The 19735-nt window shown below is 49.2% G+C and overlaps 1 protein-coding gene across 16 annotated transcripts in view; it reads left to right on the top strand.

The window, feature by feature from the left end:
* The window catches only part of ADGRL3 (adhesion G protein-coupled receptor L3), an 808020-nt gene that overhangs the window by 549315 nt on the left and 238970 nt on the right, over nucleotides 1–19735 (top strand). For all 16 annotated transcript variants that reach the window (XM_077346366.1, XM_077346369.1, XM_077346357.1 and 13 more), the window contains exon 7: nucleotides 5899–5979. In XM_077346366.1, coding sequence (XP_077202481.1) covers nucleotides 5899–5979 — 81 coding nt within the window. The remainder of the gene's footprint in view (nucleotides 1–5898; nucleotides 5980–19735) is intronic.

The following is a 19735-nucleotide window of genomic DNA, read 5'->3' as shown; positions in this document are numbered from 1 at the left end:
TCCTGTATTTGCGAACACATATATGGAGATACAGCATTACCGGGCCCTTAAAGGTGGGTTGGTTTAACCTTCTCTCTCCGTACCACCTGCACGGCCGCTGTGTCCGGCCTCTCTCCCAAAGGCAGGGCTAGTTATCGACTTCATTTTCCAGTGAGGGCCTTTCCAATAAAGGTGCACAATCGCCCATATTAATTCCCTCGGAAAATGACCCTGAACCACGGAGGTATTAATTATGCTCGTCAGAGGTGTACTCAATTTGCCCAGGCAAGGTTTAATTAACCAAGGAGGAGAAGAATCAAGTTTTAAGGCAAGTGGCCTTCACAACTCCAAGGACGCTGCCGGCTTCAAGAGAAGTCTGTCTGGAGTCACCCAGAGGCCTGTGATGTGTCCTAAACCAGCCTTTGCCAACTTTTTTACCATCGAGAAACCAGTCAAAACTGCGGCTCTCCAGATGTCCATGGACTACAATACCCATGAGCCCCTGCCAGCGAATGCTGGCAGGGGCTCATGGGTATTGTAGTCCATGGACATCTGGAGGGCCAAAGTTTGACTACCCCCGCCTTAAACCCTCTTCAAGAAACCCCAGAATTAATGCAAAGCATAGCTGTGTACACACTCACTCGAGGTCCCTCCTCTCCCCAGACCCTCCAGGTTCATCACTGGCCGGGGGGGGGGGGGAGGTCAATATGACCATATATGGTTGTATCACCTGATAAATGCTTTAACACCTATTTTAAAATATAGAAAAAGTTAACTCCCTCCCATTCGTGAAACCCTTCCAGGGCCGTCCAGAAACCGCAGGGCTTCATGGAAGCCTGGTTGAGAAGGCCTTCTCCAAGGATTTAGAGGATCCTGACACTGGGGTGACCAATGGGATGGATGCAGGATTGTCTCCTTTCCATGGCCTCCAGTCCATGAGGATCCATTGCAGTTATCCTTGGAGAGCCATGGGAGGCTACCAGTTTGTCAGGGCTACTGGGGGAATTAACAGGAGGCATCTTTTCTGGGGAGGAGGGGGAGGGTTCTGGAGCTGGCTACTTTATTTTTGCTTTAATATGTTTTAACTACTGCCGGAAGATGCCTTGAGCTACCAGGAAAGTTGGGATAGATAACTAAACAGACTAAAGAAGACTGGATTTATCCCTCAGTCTACAAAGCCTGGAATTTTAACTTCTGAGTGGCAAAAGGGTTTGATGTCTAGATAGCGAATAATTAGGGTATCACCATCAGCCCCGCCTTGTACTGCTTGTTCGGAAAGTAGGATGAAATTATAGCGGATTACTCGCAGACTCTATTTTTCCACTGCATTACGAATGTCTTACTCCCCTGAAGAGCTGTCTTCAGTGTAGGCTTATGCCAGCAGAGTAAGCTGGGCAGGGGGGTTGCTTCTCCTGAAAGTCACGGGGAAGGATCCAAGCGGACGTGGCATCAGGCCTCTGCTCTGGGTAGTGTTTGGGGGGCCAGGGGGGAGAACCGCCGCACGAAGTCGATGGGGAGCGATATTAATTACTTGCGATGTGCCTCGCAAGAGGGAGCGACCACTTTTTATTATCACACAAATATTATTTGAAAGGGGAAGGTGACTCTAACGGTCGTCATCATCTATGTGTCATTAACTTTACCCCCACATAGAGAAGAGATTAACAGCCATGCAAATTGTTGTGGAAAGCTGGTGAATGATCACTGCATGTTTTTAATATAAATAACTTTCTGCCTACATCTCTCTCTCTCTCTCTCTCTCTCTCTCTCTCTCTCTCTCTCTAACCCGTTGGGGAAATGATGTATTCCGACCAAATAAGCGTCTTTAAAGAGGTGCTGAGACACCTTGGCTAGTTTGCATGCTGACGAAAATGACTAGTTATGGCAACCACTTCCAGCCATCTGTCAGTGCTCTAAAGGAGAACAGGAATTCTTTTTTGCAACTCTAATACCTTCATTGGGCTGTCATTAATAAGTCCCATCATGAACACATTTATGTTGAATGTAAATACACAGCAGAATATTTAATTAAGAAGCAAATCCTTGTGAATCCATCAGATTGTTTTTATTTCTCAACATACCTATCTACATTTATCTCCCTTCACCCTGTTTTTCCCCCCTCCTTGGCCCTTTGTGAACTGGTGTTTTCTTTCCCCTTTCCTGTGCATTCCCATTGGGTGTATTTTTCCCTTCTGCAATCCGGCTCACTTTCCCTTTGCAGGTGCATCAGGCTTTCTTTTTCCTCCTGCATGGATTTTGCTCCCTTCAGCACTCTGTTTTCCATTTGCTCTTTCTCTGGGGTTTTCGAGAATGCTATTTAGGTGGTTTCCCCCCATTATTCCCTCTCAAGGCAAAGGTGATTCATAAACATACATTTTCTCCTCTCCTGTCCTTTGTCTTCTCCTTCTCCTCCACTGCTTGCATTGTGCAGCATGGTGGGTTTCTCCTCATTGGCCCGGTTTGAGCAGGGGGTGTGTAGATGGAGACACTTCTCTCTGTAGTTGCTGCCAGGTAGCCATTTTAGCTGACAGGTCAATCCTTGTGCCTCTCCCCCCTTCATTAGTGTAGTGGGGGAGCTCATTGGTTTTCATTGGGATCGATCCAAGAGTAGAATTTAGCTTACATTAACACTAGACTTTTCCCGATAGTGAAAAAAACATGAGTTTCTACACCAATGAAGGAGGGAGAGTAAAGAGGATTTGTCTGCTAAAACAGCTACCTGACAGTACGCATGGACTGAAGAATCTCACCTCCCAAATTTGATAACCACACCCAGTGCAAAACTGACCAGTGGGGACACAATGTGCCACACTGGGGGGGGGGAGAATTGGGACCTCAACACAGCTTTTCTCATTGGTATGTAGAGGATATGCTCCACATTTCAAGAAGAACAAACGGAGAAAAGAAAGGTGCAGAGTACATGCGCAGCCATTGAATTAAAGCCATACTGACCCAAACTGAGAGTAAGCCTTACATGTAGAAAAGGCCCTTGCCTTCCTGCCTTTTTTGGTTTCTTCCACTTTTCATACTTTCTCTGTCTCTTCTCCTTAGAACGGTAAACTAGGATCAGGGAGTCTCAGCTTCAAACCCTCATTTAGCAGTGGAGCTCACCAGGTGACCTTGGCCATTCATTCTGTAACAGGCTCACCTTCCTCTCGGGGCTGTTGGGAGGGGGAAATGGAGAAGGGGCGGCCAACGTAAGCTGCCCCGAGGTCAGTGTTGCCTCTGAGCTGTGCATGTGAGGGGCCACTCACGAGCCCAGGAAGCCCATTTTAAGGTTACCGCAGTTCTATTCTGCTCAGGATATGAGCTGCTCCACTTGGTAGGGAAAGAAACATTAGAAAGAACATTGGCTGAGATCCTTGGGGGAAAGGTGGAATAAAAATGTACCAAATAAATAAATACCCAGCTCTCTCCCAGGTCTCTTAAAGCCAGACAAATGTGCAAAAACAAATTATCTTTAGCGATACCCCAGTAGATTGATATTATCCGGTTGCTGACTAGCCCACTTTGGGGCTGCTAGCACATCTTTACCCAGATTTGTTGGGCCTTAGATATCATGCACAAGGCGGCAAGGACAGGGTGGCATTGCAATCCTGAGCCCTGATTCCTGAACCTTGGTTCCTAATAACATGTGCTGGCCTTTCGGACTGGGGCTGTTCGTGATTAGAACAGAGAGAATGACTTACTAATCCTTGAGACGTATAGTGACTGGGCTTCCAAAGTAGGGTTTAGGACAGCGTCTCCTGACCTAAGTGTCACAAAGACTCTGAAAGCGGGTTGCTACTCCTGCCCTTTCCCCTGCTCTCTCTTATCTCTTGGAAGCCAGGATCTGACCCTGGAAACAGTATCTTCCGTGTTATACTTTAGTCCAGGGGTAGCCAAACTGTGGCTCTCCAGATGTCTATGGACTACAGTTACCATGAATCCCTGCCAGTATGGACATCTGGAGAGCCACCGTTTGGCCAGCCCTGCCTTTAGTTGGCATTTTGCCTTAACAGTATATGCATGTTGATCCAATGAAAAGTGTCCTGATGCTTGCTAGAGCAGGTTTCTCCGAATCTTAGAGGGATTGATGAAAAAGGAGGACAGAGTCAAGGGCTGGAATTCAACCTCCATGTGCCAAGGCTGTGCCCATCGGAATACCACTTGCTTGGGGTTCATAGTGGGGGGGCCGGAGGCAGCTCCCTTTGTGTGATGTTTGTTGGTTTCTCAAAACCACCTGATTGGCCATTGCAGAAAATGGGATGCTGGACTCAATGGGCGCCAACAGTTTGCCCAGAGTTCCAAAAACCAAGTAAATTTGTACTTGTTCACCCCTCCAAAAATAGCTGTGAAACTGCTGATCTGGGAGACTGGCCCATTATGCGCACATTGGATAGTTATAATAATAATAATAATTACTTAGATTTATTGCCCGCTGCTATTGGATAAGCCGTCTCGCTGCGGGTTATATACAAACAACCCCCCCCATTAAATCCTTAACCCCCCATTAAAACAAGTATCCTGGCAGAAAAACCCTCCCCTCCCTCTCGACCGACAATTTACCCTCCCTGTGCCTCAGGGACAACTATTAGATGCCGACTCCCCTGCAGATGGTCTAAACCTCCATCATACAGGCCCTACAAAACACAGAAAGTCCTTGCAGGGGCCTCAGCTCTTCTGGGAGCTCATTCAAGGCCAGGACAAAAAATCTCTGGCCCTAGTCGAGGCCAGACAAACGTCCCAGAGGCTGGGAATTACCAATAAGTTGGAGTGTAACACTCTGCGGGGGGCATAAGATGAGTCCCAGACCGTGTAAGGCCTTAAAAGTCAAAACCAAAACCTTGACACTGATCCAGGCCATGACTGGCAACCAGTGCAGCTGCCTTACTACTGGTTGGATATGAGCCCTCCAGGAACCTGTGAGGACTCTAGCAGCTGCATTTTGTACCAGCTGCAATTTCCAGGTCAAGGACAAGGGCAGGCCAACGTAGAGCGAGTTACAGAAATCAATTCTGGAGGGGACGATTGCATGGATCACCATGACCAGGTGCTCTGGGGACAGGTAGGGCACTAGTAGCTTCAACTGGCAAAATGCCCGGCAGGCGACACTCCTGATTTGCGCCTCCATAGAAAGGGAGGTTTCAAGAATCATCCACCAAATTCCTGGCCCAGGGTGTGATGCTAATTTCCATCCCAGCCAGGTTCAGCAAACATGCTTCCTGGCCTGCCCACTTCCTCATGAGCCATAGGACCGCCATCTTGGAGGGGTTGAGTTTCAGATGACTCTGCTCAAGCCACCCAGCGATGGCTTCCAAACATCTGGCAAATAATTCCAGGGGGGAGTCCAGGTGGCCATCCATCAGGAGGTAGAGCTAGATGTCATCTGCATATTGATGACAACCCAGTCCAAAACTCCACACCAGCTGAGCCAGAGGGCTCATAAAGATGTTCAAAAGTGTAGGGGAGAGCATTACCCCCTGAGGGACTCCACAAGGGAGTCAGAAGGGGCGAGGCAGCACCTCTCCCCCTGCAACCCTCTGCGTCCGATTCAGCAGGAATGAGAGTAGCCACTGAAGGGCTGTGTCTACCCTCACAGGAATAGCCGTACTGTCGCTATCAAGCTTTCAGTGTGCTTTTGCAGCTGAATTTTCCTGTGTGGAACATGTTAATCTACTTCTGAAGTGCATTATCCTACATGTGCATAATGGGCACTGGTTCTGAATCCTATCATGGAACGTTGCTGGCGATTGTGAATCATAACTTCTCAGCCTAATCTACCTCACGGTCGTAAGGTTAAAATGGAGAGCGGAACACCAAGGGAGTCCTGGACAATTAGTTCAAATTTAATTATGACTTGCTATGTTTTCGTTCTGTGTTGAGATGAGGTCCTTGCCGCATGACTGCAGGAAGCTCATATTTTTTGTTTGTCCACAGGGCAGGCACACCACGGCCAGGTCTCCTACATCGCACCTCCAATTCCTTTGGACTCTGATCTGGAGAGGCAGTCATTTAAGGGTGAGTTATCCGTCCTCTCGGAAGACGTTAATTAACGAGCCGGAGCATGATTGCGGCGCACGATCCCATGTCCCGAGGCACAGATGTCCTTTCAATTAGATCTTCAACATGGTCTTCTTCATTTCTTGTGTGGCTTCTTAGAAGGGCTTGTGCCGAATCCTTTCATCATGGTGCGGTTTGTGTTTTGAGCTCTCCTGCCGTGTTCTCAGGATCTAAGTATTCTTTGAGGCTAATCAGCAAATGCTTGTGACTCTCTCACAGTTGCGAAGAAAAACAGTCAACACGGCCATGGAAGACCGTTGCTATGGGCCCTTCCTCTGTGAGGGGGCTTCGATGCCGGAGAATTGTGACGCTCCCCACAGTCTTCGGGATATCTTGAAAATTCTGAACAATTGGCCACAGCGGATTGGCAGGGGGGAGGTAGAGTTTGATGGAAGCTCCAGGTGCCTGGACTGGTTCAAAACCTCCGAGTTCCTCCAACAATTTGATAGTGCGGAGGGCTCGGTTCAAAGGACAGTGCTTCCGGCTTTTTCGTATCTGTTTAATTTTCAGCTTAATTAAATAGCATGTTAGAAGATAACACCGATACTCCTAAAGTCATGGGGACAGGAAAGAAGCTCAGGTTGGCTCTTTATCAGAGCCCGAAGCTGAACCTCCACAAACAACCCCATTGCTTTGAGCCCTGCTGCCCCTGGAAGGTTTTCAGGTAGCCAGAGGGCTCCCAGGTGTGGCTTTTCCAGCCGGGCAGAAGCTTTCCTTCTGTGTAAATCAGGGGTAGTCAAACTGCGGCCCTCCAGATGTCCATGGACTACAATTCCCATGAGCCCCTGCCAGCATTCGCTGGCAGGGGCTCCTGGGAATTGTAGTCCATGGACATCTGGAGGGCCGCAGTTTGACTACCTCTGGTGTAAACCATGGGCTGTGTCCAGGTGTTGGAAGAGCTGCCAAGTACATTGCTGTATTACAGGAGGGGCCAAATTGTGGCTCTCCAGATGTCCACGGACTACAGTTCCCACGAGACCCTTCCAGAAGCTGGCAGGGGCTCATGGGTACTGAAGTCCATGGACATCTGGAGAGCCATGGCTTGGCCACCCCTGCTCTGTCGCCATTGGGAATGGGGGTTAGAATTCCCCTGTCGTGGGGAATTGACAGTATTTCTAGGCGCACATACATAAAGATAGCTGACCCATCTGCTAGGGTTGCCAACCTCCAGGTGGTAGCTGGAGACCTCCTAGGGTTACAAATTATCTCCAAGTAACCGCGATCAGTCCTCCAGGAGACATGGCCTCTTTGGAAGGTGGACTCTTATGGCATTATTCCCCAACAAAGCCCCTCCCCTCCCGAACCCCCACTTTCCTCAGTCTCCAATCACCAAATTGCCAGGTCCTTTCAGACCTGGAGCTGGCAACCCTGCTTATTTACATCTCTGACCGGCATTTCTGCTTTGGCCCTGAGGCCCTGAGGCCTGCCTGCCTGCCTGCCGCCTGTGAAACCGCTCCCAATAAGCAGAGTGTCCATAAATAAGTGCGTTGCTTCTGCGCATGACGAGTAAATGATTATGCTCGGGGGGCTTCCGCTGCGAATGCACACCACTTTTCAACGGCTGGCAGTTTTATTCATAACCACCGCATTTGGTTTTGAGGTAGTTATTTTTAAATTTCACCCCAGCTGACATTTACCCGCGTTATATACGTCGGCAATGCATTTCCCTCTGTCCCTCTGTACACGGAGAGTAGCGCTGAGGAGTGTGTAAACCCGCCTAGTTTACTGGCGCATTAGTGTCACTATCCATTATGAGGTAATTACCTCAGCCCAGCGCTCCTGGGCGGGAACATCCTCATCTCCAAAGAGAGCCAGGCACTGAATCAATGCTCGCAATTAATGCTGGTTATATTTCTGTTGCTCCCCATTAATTAAAAATATATATTTTTAAAAAAGCATTAACTGCACATATGAAGCGCCATTAAACAGTAGTTGAAACCTACTTCCAGGAGAGTAAACATTACTCTGTGGCCGGTATTTTATGGGATTGTTTATGCTGATTCCTATGCAGATCCACCCCAAGGGCAACTGGGGGGGGGGGGGCTTTCTCAGGCAGCCATAAAACCACCGCATCTTCCATTGATGGTTTTGCTGGGTTGAGGGGAGGGGGAGACCCGGGCTTATTCTTTGTTCTTTGAGGGGTCGGTTTGGTCACATAATTCTTCTTTCCCTACCCTTCGATTCCTCCACACACTCTTTCCTCATGGGACTGGTTTGAAGGTTTGTACACTTATGTCTTCTTTTATTTATGTTATATGCATTTATAATTATTTATTTATTATTGTGGTTATATGCCACCCTCCTCGAAGGCTCAGGACGGTTTACATGAAACAAGAACGATAAAATTACCTCCATTTGTAATAACAATGTGGTGATAACAATAACATTCGCATAGTGATAACAACAGTATAGAACAGTGGGATGCAGCGTAGAGCGTTGGATTCAACTCATACTGAGGCCCAGTGGGTTGGGCGCGTTTCTAGTGGTTGTCGTAGGAGGGGGCCTGGGGGGGGGCAGTGGGAAGCAGTGGTCCAGGTGGACCTCAACCACATGCCTGGCAGAGAGCTCCCTTTTGCAGGCCCTGCACAACTGTTCACGTCTTCAACTGTTCAATTAGACTTATTGACCGCCACTCTCCGGCCAGCCGACTTATGGCAGTTCACAACAAGATAATAAAAACAGAATAAAATCACAAACACATCTGTAAAAATTCCAAGCCCCCCCCCGCCCATAACCCCATTTAGCTCCACCAATTAACCTGGGCCCAGGACTCCGAAGTAAGTGTAGGTGTTTTAAGAAGTTGATGTTTCAAGATTAAAACATTTGGAGGAGAGGCCATTTAGATCTTCCTTACCCTGGCCTCAACCACCTGCCTGGCGGAAGACCCCCGTCTTGCTGGCCCTGCGGAACTGTGGTAGCTCTGGCAGGACCCTCAGCTCTTCCATGGCCTCATTCCACCAGGTCGGGGGCAGGACCGAAAAGACCCTGTGCCTGGTTGGGGCCAGGTGTGTTTCACGTGGGCTGGGGAACACCAACCTATTAGAATTCGCAGAACCGATAGCTCGGGGAAGAGCATATGGAGTTAAACAGTCCCTCAGACCATTTGGGTACAGCCAGCCATTTATAAGCGTTGCGTGCAAAGAACATAGCAGCACCGTTGATATATCATAATTACAACATTCGGGGCCAGCAGGTAGATCAAGCGGAGGTTGATGGATTTTCCAAATCAAACTAGAAACCAGGGGTAGTCAAACTGCGGCCCTCCAGATGTCCATGGACTACAGTTCCCAGGAGCCCCCTGCCAGCGAATGCTGGCAGGGGGCTCCTGGGAATTGTAGTCCATGGACATCTGGAGGGCCGCAGTTTGACTACCCCTGCTAGAAACCAAGGCACAGGAGTCACTCTAGGATTTCGATCTCTGTTCTCCGTTCCATGCTCTGTCCCACCCACCAACCTCCGTGTTTTACTTCATTAGTGGTAGCCAGATCAACAGGTATCTACGCCACTGACATTTCCTCCTAAGGAACTACGAACTTTAAGTTTAGGGGAGGGAGCTATGGAGTGGACCACTATTCAGCAAAAAAAAAAAAACCCAAAACAAAACACTCACCGTTCTGGCTTAGCAATGAAGCTCACCAGGTGACCTTGGACCATTCATTCTGTAACAGGTGAGGGGAAATGAGGCCCATTCCGCACATCTAAAAAACTAGTGTCATGCTATTGTGAGACACTATGAAAAATCCTCCTCAAACACAAGTTTCTGAGTTTTAAATGCATTCCACATTTTGCTCCGCATTTTGATATCCCAGAGTTTATTGCTCTGGTCTAAATGACTGTAAATGAAGTGTTGGTTGGTTGGTTTGTCCTCAGACCCACGGATAGCCGTGGGTAGAGGCCTTCCTGAAGGGCTGGCGCATCATCCGTGGAGGCTCCAGGTGACTCATCACCTGGTTCCACCTTTTTACTCCTCGGGGGACTTTGCCCCCACATGGCCCTTACTTAGCCCCCAGCAAAGGGAAGCAAGGGGGGTGGCTAAAATGGCTGCCAGACATTTCATGCTGAAAGCAGGTAGACGCATGCACCGTGCTGTCAGGCGAAAAAGGATGGCCGTCTATTGAGCAGACCGTTTTGCTTCCCCCACTCCTAAGTGGAGGAGAGTGAAATCGATTACTGAAATGGCTTGTGGCCATTTTAGACTGACAGGAGGACAGGAACACCTATCTGCTGTCAGCCTGAAATGACTGACAGCCGTTTTAGCAGTCCTTTTTGCTCCCCCCCCCCCCCCAATATCAAAGCAGGAGCCATTTTAGCCTGACGGTGGGGAAGGTGTGCCTGAAATAGCTACCAGCCAAATCCTCAAACTAGACATATGTACAGAAAAAGTTTGGGGGAGATGCCTCTCCCGAACCTCAGTTTGTGAGGCACGAACTGGTCTGTTTTCATGTGAAATTTGGTTCATGCCCATCCCTACTCAAAACCCATGCATTCCAGTACCTGTTATAGGGGGTTGAACCCAGGCCAACGTTATTTCAATTGCTTTGGTCAACCCAGCATTTCCCAGATGTATATAGAATTATCTTTTCTTAAGGGTGCTGTCAAATTGGAGCACAACCTATTAAATTTCACAGTTATGCTAGCTCCTAAAGCCTCACTCTCATAGGTAGGGAGTATCTTGCCTAATTTCCATTTAATAGCAGCCAAGCTTTTGGCTGCAAGAACAGTATTCCCAGTTAATTTTCCAGCATAATCCTTAGAGCTAACAAACCGTACAGCTTCAGGGTTTCATGAAATAAGACAGCCAGGAGTACCAGGCGCCCTTATCTGACAGCATAAAAAACAACAAGGGGCTTGCACAGTGTGTGGAGATAACACAACAGACCAGAGATTACTGTGCTGAAAAAGCCCTGGATAGAAATCATAATCAGGATTTCTTTTTTGCAGAAATATTATATTCAGCTAGTAGGAAGGCCCGTTTTGAAGACTGGCCATTGAAAGGCAGGTGATGGAAGGCTTCTGCCAGTAAGGTGGGCCGCTGGGCCTACATGGCCGGATGCCCCTCCAATTCCCGATGGTCAAGAGCAGGGGTAGTCAAACTGCGCCCCTCCAGATGTCCATGGACTTCAATTCCCATGAGCCCCTGCCAGCGAATGCTGGCAGGGGCTCATGGGAATTGTAGTCCATGGACATCTGGAGAGGCGCAGTTTGACAACCCCTGGTCAAGAGACTGTACAGCAGGACATCTGTTCCCAGCTCCCCAGCTTACGTCCTGCTGGCTCTTTCTCCTTATGGCAAGTGCCGGAAAGCATCACAAACGAGGAGGGGGACAGGGAAGAGCCTCTGATTGGCCCTTAGTGTGGGAGTGCCATCACTCTATTGGGGTCTTGTCCCCCAGTGAGAGCCAATCAGAGGCTTGGCACATTGTCAGGAGGCCCATAAGGTTTTTATAGGTTATGATTTCTCACAAAGAGTACATGTAAAGTTCACCAAATTCTAGCTTCTTCAGTGGAAACACAGAACCACGTAGGGCAATGTCTGACCACTTGCCCAGAAAATGGACCTCGCAAATTTAAAAAATCCTAGAAGAATTCTCCACAATTTCAGGAAGTCTTTCCAGCTCAAAACCACATCTCTCACCCTAGAGACTCAGGAAAGGCCCGGCGTAATAATTCCCCTGATGAAATAAACTTTGTCGACTTTTATGTGTATTCTTTCTGGGAAACTGAAGGTAACACTGGTGTAAATGAAAACCTGATTTGGATTTCAGGGCAACCATGCAGGGCTTTTCCGGGGCAGTGAAATCTGGTCTGCTGCCTTCTTACCTGGCAGATTCCCACAGCAGCTTCTCAAATTGGTTGAGTGGCTAAAAGTCATATCCAGATCAGGAGACACACATGAAGAGACCTGTGAAAACCCTCTTGGTGCAGCCTCAGATATGTTGTGTGAATCTGGGGATTTGGAGGCTTTGCCCTTAATTTTAAAAGTCTTAAAGAGATTGATTATGCTAGCCCAGTGGCTTCTGCTTGTCATGCGTCTTCCTCTTGGTTTTTCAGCATTCCTCCCCCAAGGTATCTGCTGTCATATTTTTATTTTTCACCATCTCATGCCTTCTAAGAGGTTCTTTCTTTCCAGATTAAATGCCAACCCTTCTGTCGTTATGAAAGGGAGATATATTAAGTTACCTTCTTCAATAAGGGCCTGTGTGTATATCCCCCGGTGCCATTGATTCCCTGGCGCATAGGCGCTGGTAATGTTCCTTTCATGAGGCTCTTGGATTTCATTACATTACTCCTCTTTTAATTGATTTGCCTGGATTCTCTGCGTCTGAGCTAATACCTTTTTTATTGAGCGATACAGATCCTAAGGTTACACCGGCAGTTGCAGAAATTTGTGTCACGTTCCTTAAGCAAGAGGCGGAAACGGTTCCGCCACTCGGGGTCTTTGTGTCAAGGCACTTCTAAGGGACGAAGGAATGGACAAGGAAGCCGGAAGTGAAGTCTGGGCAAACCAAAATGTCTTCAAGTGGCATCGATACATTGAGAGGGTGGACTGTGGAGGGTTGCAAGGCCAGAGTTGCGTTGACGTACCTCTGCTCTGGACACAGGGAGAGGGGCCCCATCAGAAGGTTTAAGTATGCAAGCAGGATAAAGCCAAGGGTAGTGCGGCCTTCCAGATGTCCATGGACTACAATTCCCATGAATTCCCAGGGGCTCATGGGAATTGTAGTCCATGGACATCTGGAGGGGCGCAGGTTGACTACCCCTGTATTAAACTTTTGTGAGTCAGAATCCAAAAGAATACGCTGCTAATTCTCAATCTCCAAGGGGCCTTCTGTCATGTTTCCCTAGCACCGTCTTCGTTACAGAGAGCCCCTTCGGAAACTGAGTGTGGGGCCCGACTTCCAAAGGGCAGAGCCCGAGGTTGCCCTGCCCTCCAGCCTCGGTCATGGGGGAGGAGGCGGTTCAGTCTCTCCCCAGCCCCTCCCTGCCTGGCTCTACCTCTCCTCTGGCTGTCCTGTCTTCCTCATCCACCCTACATGCCACTACAGAGCTCTGTTTCTCTGGACTTTGGGTGTGCGCAATTAGAACACAGAACTGTGGTGACGGGAAGCCTGGAGAACGGCCCTTTGCCAAGCAGCCGAGCCTGAAAACAAGCAGAGGAACAGTGTGTCGGTCTTCGTCTTCTCAGAATACTCACCGACCTTTTGCTTCAGGACACAACTCAGCCAGGAACGCCCGTCTACCCCCTGTGGATACAGGCCCAGCGGACGCCACACAGGTAAACAAAACAGGAAGCGTGCATGCCCTCAAAAGTCACAGCAACAGGTATCTCCCTCATAGCCCCGTCTCACCTTAGCATCCCTTCCTTCCTCAACCATTGTGTGCAGTATTTACTATCAATTACCGCATGCTGTGTCGAGTAGCCAGGAGATGTGAGGAGTGTCTTTCAGCCAGGCCACGGATGTTCAGAGATGATTGGTCACCTCCAGCCTCCAAGTCATGACCCCGAGAGGAGCTGCCACCCACATTCTTGGAGGCCTCCCACCCAAATATTACCCAAGGTTGGGCCATCCGGTCAGGGCATTGTGGGCCTGCTTGCATGCAGTCTATCCCATCGATCGGGTTCAGGGCAGTGCAGGGAAGTGAGGAGTCTTGGAGTTATGCCAGCGTGATTTTACTGTCAAACAGAGACGACATTAGTGGCATAATTTCATGATGGTGCCGCTTTCTCCTGTAGGGTGAGCACGTGCTGGGGAAGGCAACCGGATGAATGGACGAATGCCCCCCCCCCTCCCCGGCCTTCCTTTCCCACTGCTCTTACAGCTGTCCAAACACTTCTGTCCACCTTTGGTTTGCAGGATTGGACCCCAGGCCCAATGGAGCAGCCAAAGAAACGGCAGGCGACTTTTCAGTTCAGCTCCCCGGTAAAGGTGGGTCAGCCGAACCTTAAGATGACCTCTGGGGAATCTTCAAGGGTGGGATGTTGTGTGGGAACCTGGAGAGAAAGGAATTGGTGGTGCTGCTCTTTCAGACCCTAGCTCAGGGGTAGTCAAACTGCGGCCCTCCAGGTGCCCATGGACTACAATTCCCATGAGCCCCTTCCAGCATTCGCTGGCAGGGACTCATGGGAATTGTAGTCCATGGGCACCTGGAGGGCCGCAGTTTGACTACCCCAGCTAGCTCATCCTCACTTATGGAGTGCTTGAAGCCACCTGCAGTCGGATCCCGTTTGTGAACAGGATTCATCGATGTGTCTCTTTCCAGGACGGATGGAACGTCACGGCCACTGAACGGCCGACCACGAGCCAGACCGGGAATCTGCACTGACCTGTGTGCTTCTCCTTGCGCTGCTGTGTGGCTGCCGGACATGCCCTGCTCCGGTTCCTCAGCCTCCTCCGTCACTGTCACAAGCTGCCCAGCGGACCACAGGGGTGCTCAGTCGCCCACCGGTTTAGTTTGCGTCTTGTTCACTGGTCGCAAACAGGGAGCTGGCTTCTCGATGGCGGGATCTCTAGTTCATTGAAGTTCAACAAGATTCTTCCACCGTGTCGCTTCCCCCCCAAGCAGCACAGCCCAGGTGGCTTTTCAGGCAGGCACATTCTCAAGCCCGGTGCAGTTCTCCTGCCGCCCCCGTCCTCGGTCCGTAACGTCCTGCTCCGCAAATAATTGTTTAAGTTTACAATTTAAGATCATGCAAAGCAGCCCTAAATAACTGTCGTGTTTCAATAAAATGTTAGGCTTTGGTGTTTGTCTGAGTCGTCCTTAGCGACTATGCCCGCCAGTCAGTTGTGAATTTGTGTCATCCTTGTGCATGCACAGTTTTGCAAAACTCCACTGCAGACCGGTCAGCAGGTGTCCGCAGCTGCTCAGAATGAACCAAAGAGTTTGTGTGATCCACTCCCAGGCCATCTCCTCCTCTGAGTTTGACCAACACAGCCATGGCGAGATGGGCAGAATTCCTAGGGGACATTGGTTGGCCAGGGAAGCTGCCCCTGTCCTGGGGGGTGGCACGACACGTGTGATGCTGCTGTGAGTCAACACAGCTTTTAACAGAATGCGAGGAGGGGAGCCTTGGCAGCCCCGTTGGTCTCCCTGCTTTCAGCACTCCTGGGGCCGTTCAGTAAACAATTGGATTTTTCTCCCCAGCTGTGCTTCTGTTTCCGTGGAGGCTGACAGAGAGGTCTCTGCTTTAGGGGAGTCAAAAGGTTCTGCATGGTCTGGACAGCTGAGCAAGGGAGGATGAGCTCTCACAATCGCCACAATCACCGTCACACTCATATCGGGGAGGCCGCTAGGGGTGGCGGTTAAGAGCGGCAGCCTCTAATCTGAAGAACTGGGATTGATTCCCCGCTCCTCCACATGGGCCAGTCGGGGCTCTCTCAGCCCCGCCTCCCTCACAGGACGTCTGTTGTGGGGAGAGGAAGGGAAGGCGAATGGAAGCCTCCTTGAGACTCCTTTTCCTTCTTTTTCTTGGTCTTTTTCTTCTTCCTTACGGAGCTCTTCCACCAGGTTTATGGTTGAGGCCTGCATGGCGATAGATTTGATGTGCTAAGAGGGTGAGCATTTAGCATTGTCATCCGTGCTCCCTCTTCCCGCTCCTCTATATGGATTGGGGGGGGGGGGAGGTTGAAGAACGCCATGGTTCTCAGGAGTCTGTTTTATTGTCTCTGTGGCTGGAATTGTTTTAATGGGGTTTTTACTGGGTTTTTAAATGGACAGATTGTAACCCACCATGAACGGGTTCGGGAGTGGTGGGTAATAAGTCTAAGCACTACATACATACATACATACATACATACATACATACATACATACATACATACATACATACATACATACATACATACATACATACATACATACATGTCGCAGAGAACAAGGGCTGCTGGACTGGTTCCAATGATGCAAAATTCATGCACAACCATGTACAGGGCTCAGGCGTGTCCTGTCACATGCAAGACATGTCACCTGCCTCCTTGGGCTTGCCAAGCCTCTGCTTTTGGCAGCCCTTCTGCCGATTTATATCTTTGATGCTGTTCCGCTTCTTCCTCTCGCAGAATGGCCTGCAGCGGAAAGCCTCCGTAAGAACAGTAAAAGCAGAACAGCAATAAAACATAATCTGCACAAGCAGATGGAAAATACAAACAGCCCTCTTGCCTCCCTGGACAAAACCCTTAGAGCAGGGGCAGTCAAACTGCAGCCCTCAGATGTCCATGGACTACAATTCCCAGGAGCCCCTGCCAGCGAATGCTGGCCGGGGCTCCTGGGAATTGTAGTCCATGGACATCTGGAGGTCTGCAGTTTGACTACCCCTGCCTTAGAGCTTTGTTTCCATCCAGGGGAGCAGGAAACTTTCGCTGTAATGGAGTTGCTTTGTGCAACTACATCCTGTTGTTTAGCCCTGGGTGCTCACCCCTTTGTCAAGAAATGCCTGATAATGTTTCGGTCCGCTGATGGGACAGGACCGCCGGTGTCGTGCCCATATTCATGCAGCGGAGTTTCTCTGGAGGCAGTTTTATCGCCGTCATCCTTCCTGGGAGGTGGAATAACTCTTTTATGCTGTTTGTTTTTCAGTTGATTTGCTGGTAAATGAACTACTTTATTGCTTCTTTCAAACCTTTTTTGAGTCAAAGGAAGGTAACGCTTTCTCAGCGGTGTAGAATAGAAGCCTTTTGCAATATTCAGCATTTCTCTGTTTTGCCTTGTAGTTTTTATGCCCGTATGGGAGACCCCAGTCTGTCTGACCCTTTGCTAACCCTCACATCTGAATCTCCATTTCTCTCTCCCCCCACCACCACCTGCTTTTTAAAAAATAAGGCCCAGCACTATTACATTTACTCCAGTTAATATTTTTCTTACATTCTGTACACGGCTGTATGTAACTTCTTGCGGCTTATTTGACGTGCCAGGGAGGGAAAAATCCCGATTTCTCTGAAGTATTATTTTCACATTTGATTTTCGCCAAAGCTTCTCTGCCTTGGATATCTGCTCGTCTGAAATCCGTTGCTGAAAATCGTTACGGATCAAATTAACAACAGCTACATTATTTGGCTTCTCGATGCCCCTCGTTAAGTTAGTCCTTTTGGTATAATTGGAGGGATTTAATCTTCAGCAAACCGACTCTCGGTTCTGTCCCACTGAACCTGCAGCAAATCTTGAACTAACAATCCGACAGTCTTCTGCCTCCAAATGATTGTTGCTGTCCTCAGACCTTCGCGGTGCTCCTGGAGACGGTGGCCTGGATTTCTACCCGTTTCCCCCTCCCTTTGACCAGCCCCTCCGGGCTGTTTGTGACACCTCCTGTCTTGCTTGCTGAGTGGGGCAAGCCAGCCTGTAAGGCTCAGATCACGACAGAGCCCCGAAAAAAGGGCCAGCATTCAGTACCAGTGAGCAGAATGGTTTCAGGATTCGCGGGCTGTAGCACCACAGCCAGTTTAAGGATTTCCGTGGCCCTAGCAGGACACAGTTGCAGTGGGAGCAGCCAGACTGGGGCTCACGAGGGGAAAGGGTGGCCGTCCAAGTGTCCTTAAGGAGGGAAACGGGGGAGGAGAGCAGCTACGTTGCCTGCTCCCTGGGGGGTGGGAAGGGACCCCGTGGGGCTCCTGGAAGCATGTGGCCCATAGCACAGACTGCATGGCCCTGCCAGAGAGTGCTGTCACAATAAGAGCCACGGTGGTGTAGGGATAACTAGCGGCAGCTCCTAATCTGGCCTGCCGGGTTCGATTCCCTGCTCCCCCACATGAAGCCAGCTGGGTGACCTTGGGCTTGCCATGGAACTGATAAAGCTGTTCTGACCGAGCAGGGATATCAGGGCTCTCTCAGCCTCACCCACCCCACAGGGTGTCTGTTGTGGGGAGAGGAATGGGAAGGTGATTGGAAGCTGCTTTGAGCCTCTTTGGGTACAGAAAAGCAGCAGATAAGAACAAACTCTTCTTCTTTGAGACTCTTTTGGGTAGAGAAAATCAGCAATTAGGAACCAACTCTCAGTTATACCAAGGCTCTCTCAGCCTCACCCACCCCACAGGGTGTCTGTTGTGGGGAGAGGAAAGGGAAGGCGAATGGAAGCCGCTTGGAGACTTACAGTGAAAAGTGGTGTATAAAAACAAACACTTCTGTTTCTTCTTCTAAAGCCATGATCCTATCTAGACAGGAGGCCCAGAATGAACATGCTGCTGTTCTGATGCATTAAAGTTAGTGATGTGACAAGGTCATAATTTTGCCTATGCTTGACCCGTCCCCTCGCCCCCAGGCCACGGAAAGTCCGATGCCTTTTTCACAGCCAAAGGGGAAGAATTCAGCAAAGGACATTCGCTGCTTTTCTAACTCCATGCTTGCCATGGTGACAAAACGGGCATTCGTTCTCACTGCCTTTTAAAGTGTCCCAATTAGCTCCTTTCCACTGACTTCTTTGAAGGATGTGCCTTCCTTTGTGCGGTACCCTGGCTTGTTTGCGCACAGACCCCAAAAAGGGGCAGAAGAAATATGTTTCCTTCTGTTGTAAGCATGAACTACCAATTCTTGGAGGAACAAAGAGAAGCCTGCATTTCTAAAGAAATCAAAGCCTGCAGGGAGGCGCTGCATGACTCACTCCTTTGAGCTAAGGCTTCATGGGCAGACGGGGTCATTTTCCCAGTGGGCGTGAGCATTTCCCGGAGAAAATGGCTGCCACATTCAGACACACTCCCTGTTCCGGTCTGACACAGCAGCCCCTTCGACTCTTGGAACCAGATCACCTTCCACAAATTTGTTTGGATACACTTTTCCTTCTAAAATAATTTTAGGGCAAGTAGCCATTGGAAACGAGCAGATGGGGAGAGCCGAAGACAAGCTGTTAAATTAATAAACATGTGCAGTCCTTAATCAGGAGAATGCCCAGTTTGGCATCTCGCGCCAGATGATTTGTGTGGCCCATCATTGCTGCACCTGGCGCATGGACGGTGTGCAAACGCAGGCGATTAGAACTTCATTCTGTCAGATGCGATCACTGGTAATGACATGTCAAACAGTTAATTTAGACTCCCCCTGCAAGGGGGGGGAAACCAATAGAGGAGATGGAGGGGGTCATTCATGGGGGAAAGCTTTCCTTGCCCTCTTTGTATTCTTCCACAGAGTAAATAATGCAGTTTTGTCACCGAAAGGAAAATACCCGCCGGTTCTCATTGACTCTTGTGCAAACGGCTCTAAAAAGCCCTGTGGTTTTTTAGCCATGAGTCAGCTGCAACTTGGCAGCAAAAAAAAGTAAAGTCTATCCATAGGCCACAAATCATAAACCATTTGGTTGGTTATAAAAGGCTCGTTTTGCATTTTGATCAACCACTTAGACATGCAGAACCAATAAAAACCATCTAAATCAACACAAACATTTAAAAACCGGCAACAAACGCTTCCCTGGGCCAGCCACCAAATCAGACAGGATCGATCACATTATTATAAATCCGTTTGTCAATTTAAAAAAAAAGCATCCATCTCCTCGAACTGTACGTCATGGCCTTTCCGTTATTTCATCTATTTATTTATTTTTAAAATGGATCGAATTCTATTGTAGCTGCTTTGACTGAAAATGGGAGGTGGGTTCCTGCTAAAACCTCTGCTTAAATAAGGAGATAAGCTCCTGTCATCAATTTGGTTGACGCCGCCGTCCCTTTGATAATTAGGCATTCATTTCTCCGCCTCTGTTTTCAGATGCCTCCTGGTAAGCGTGGTGGACGAAATGGGTG

The sequence above is a fragment of the Paroedura picta genome, chromosome 7 (genome assembly GCF_049243985.1).
Source record: "Paroedura picta isolate Pp20150507F chromosome 7, Ppicta_v3.0, whole genome shotgun sequence".
Classification (NCBI taxonomy): domain Eukaryota; kingdom Metazoa; phylum Chordata; class Lepidosauria; order Squamata; family Gekkonidae; genus Paroedura; species Paroedura picta.
This window is presented reverse-complemented; position numbering and strand designations above follow the sequence as displayed.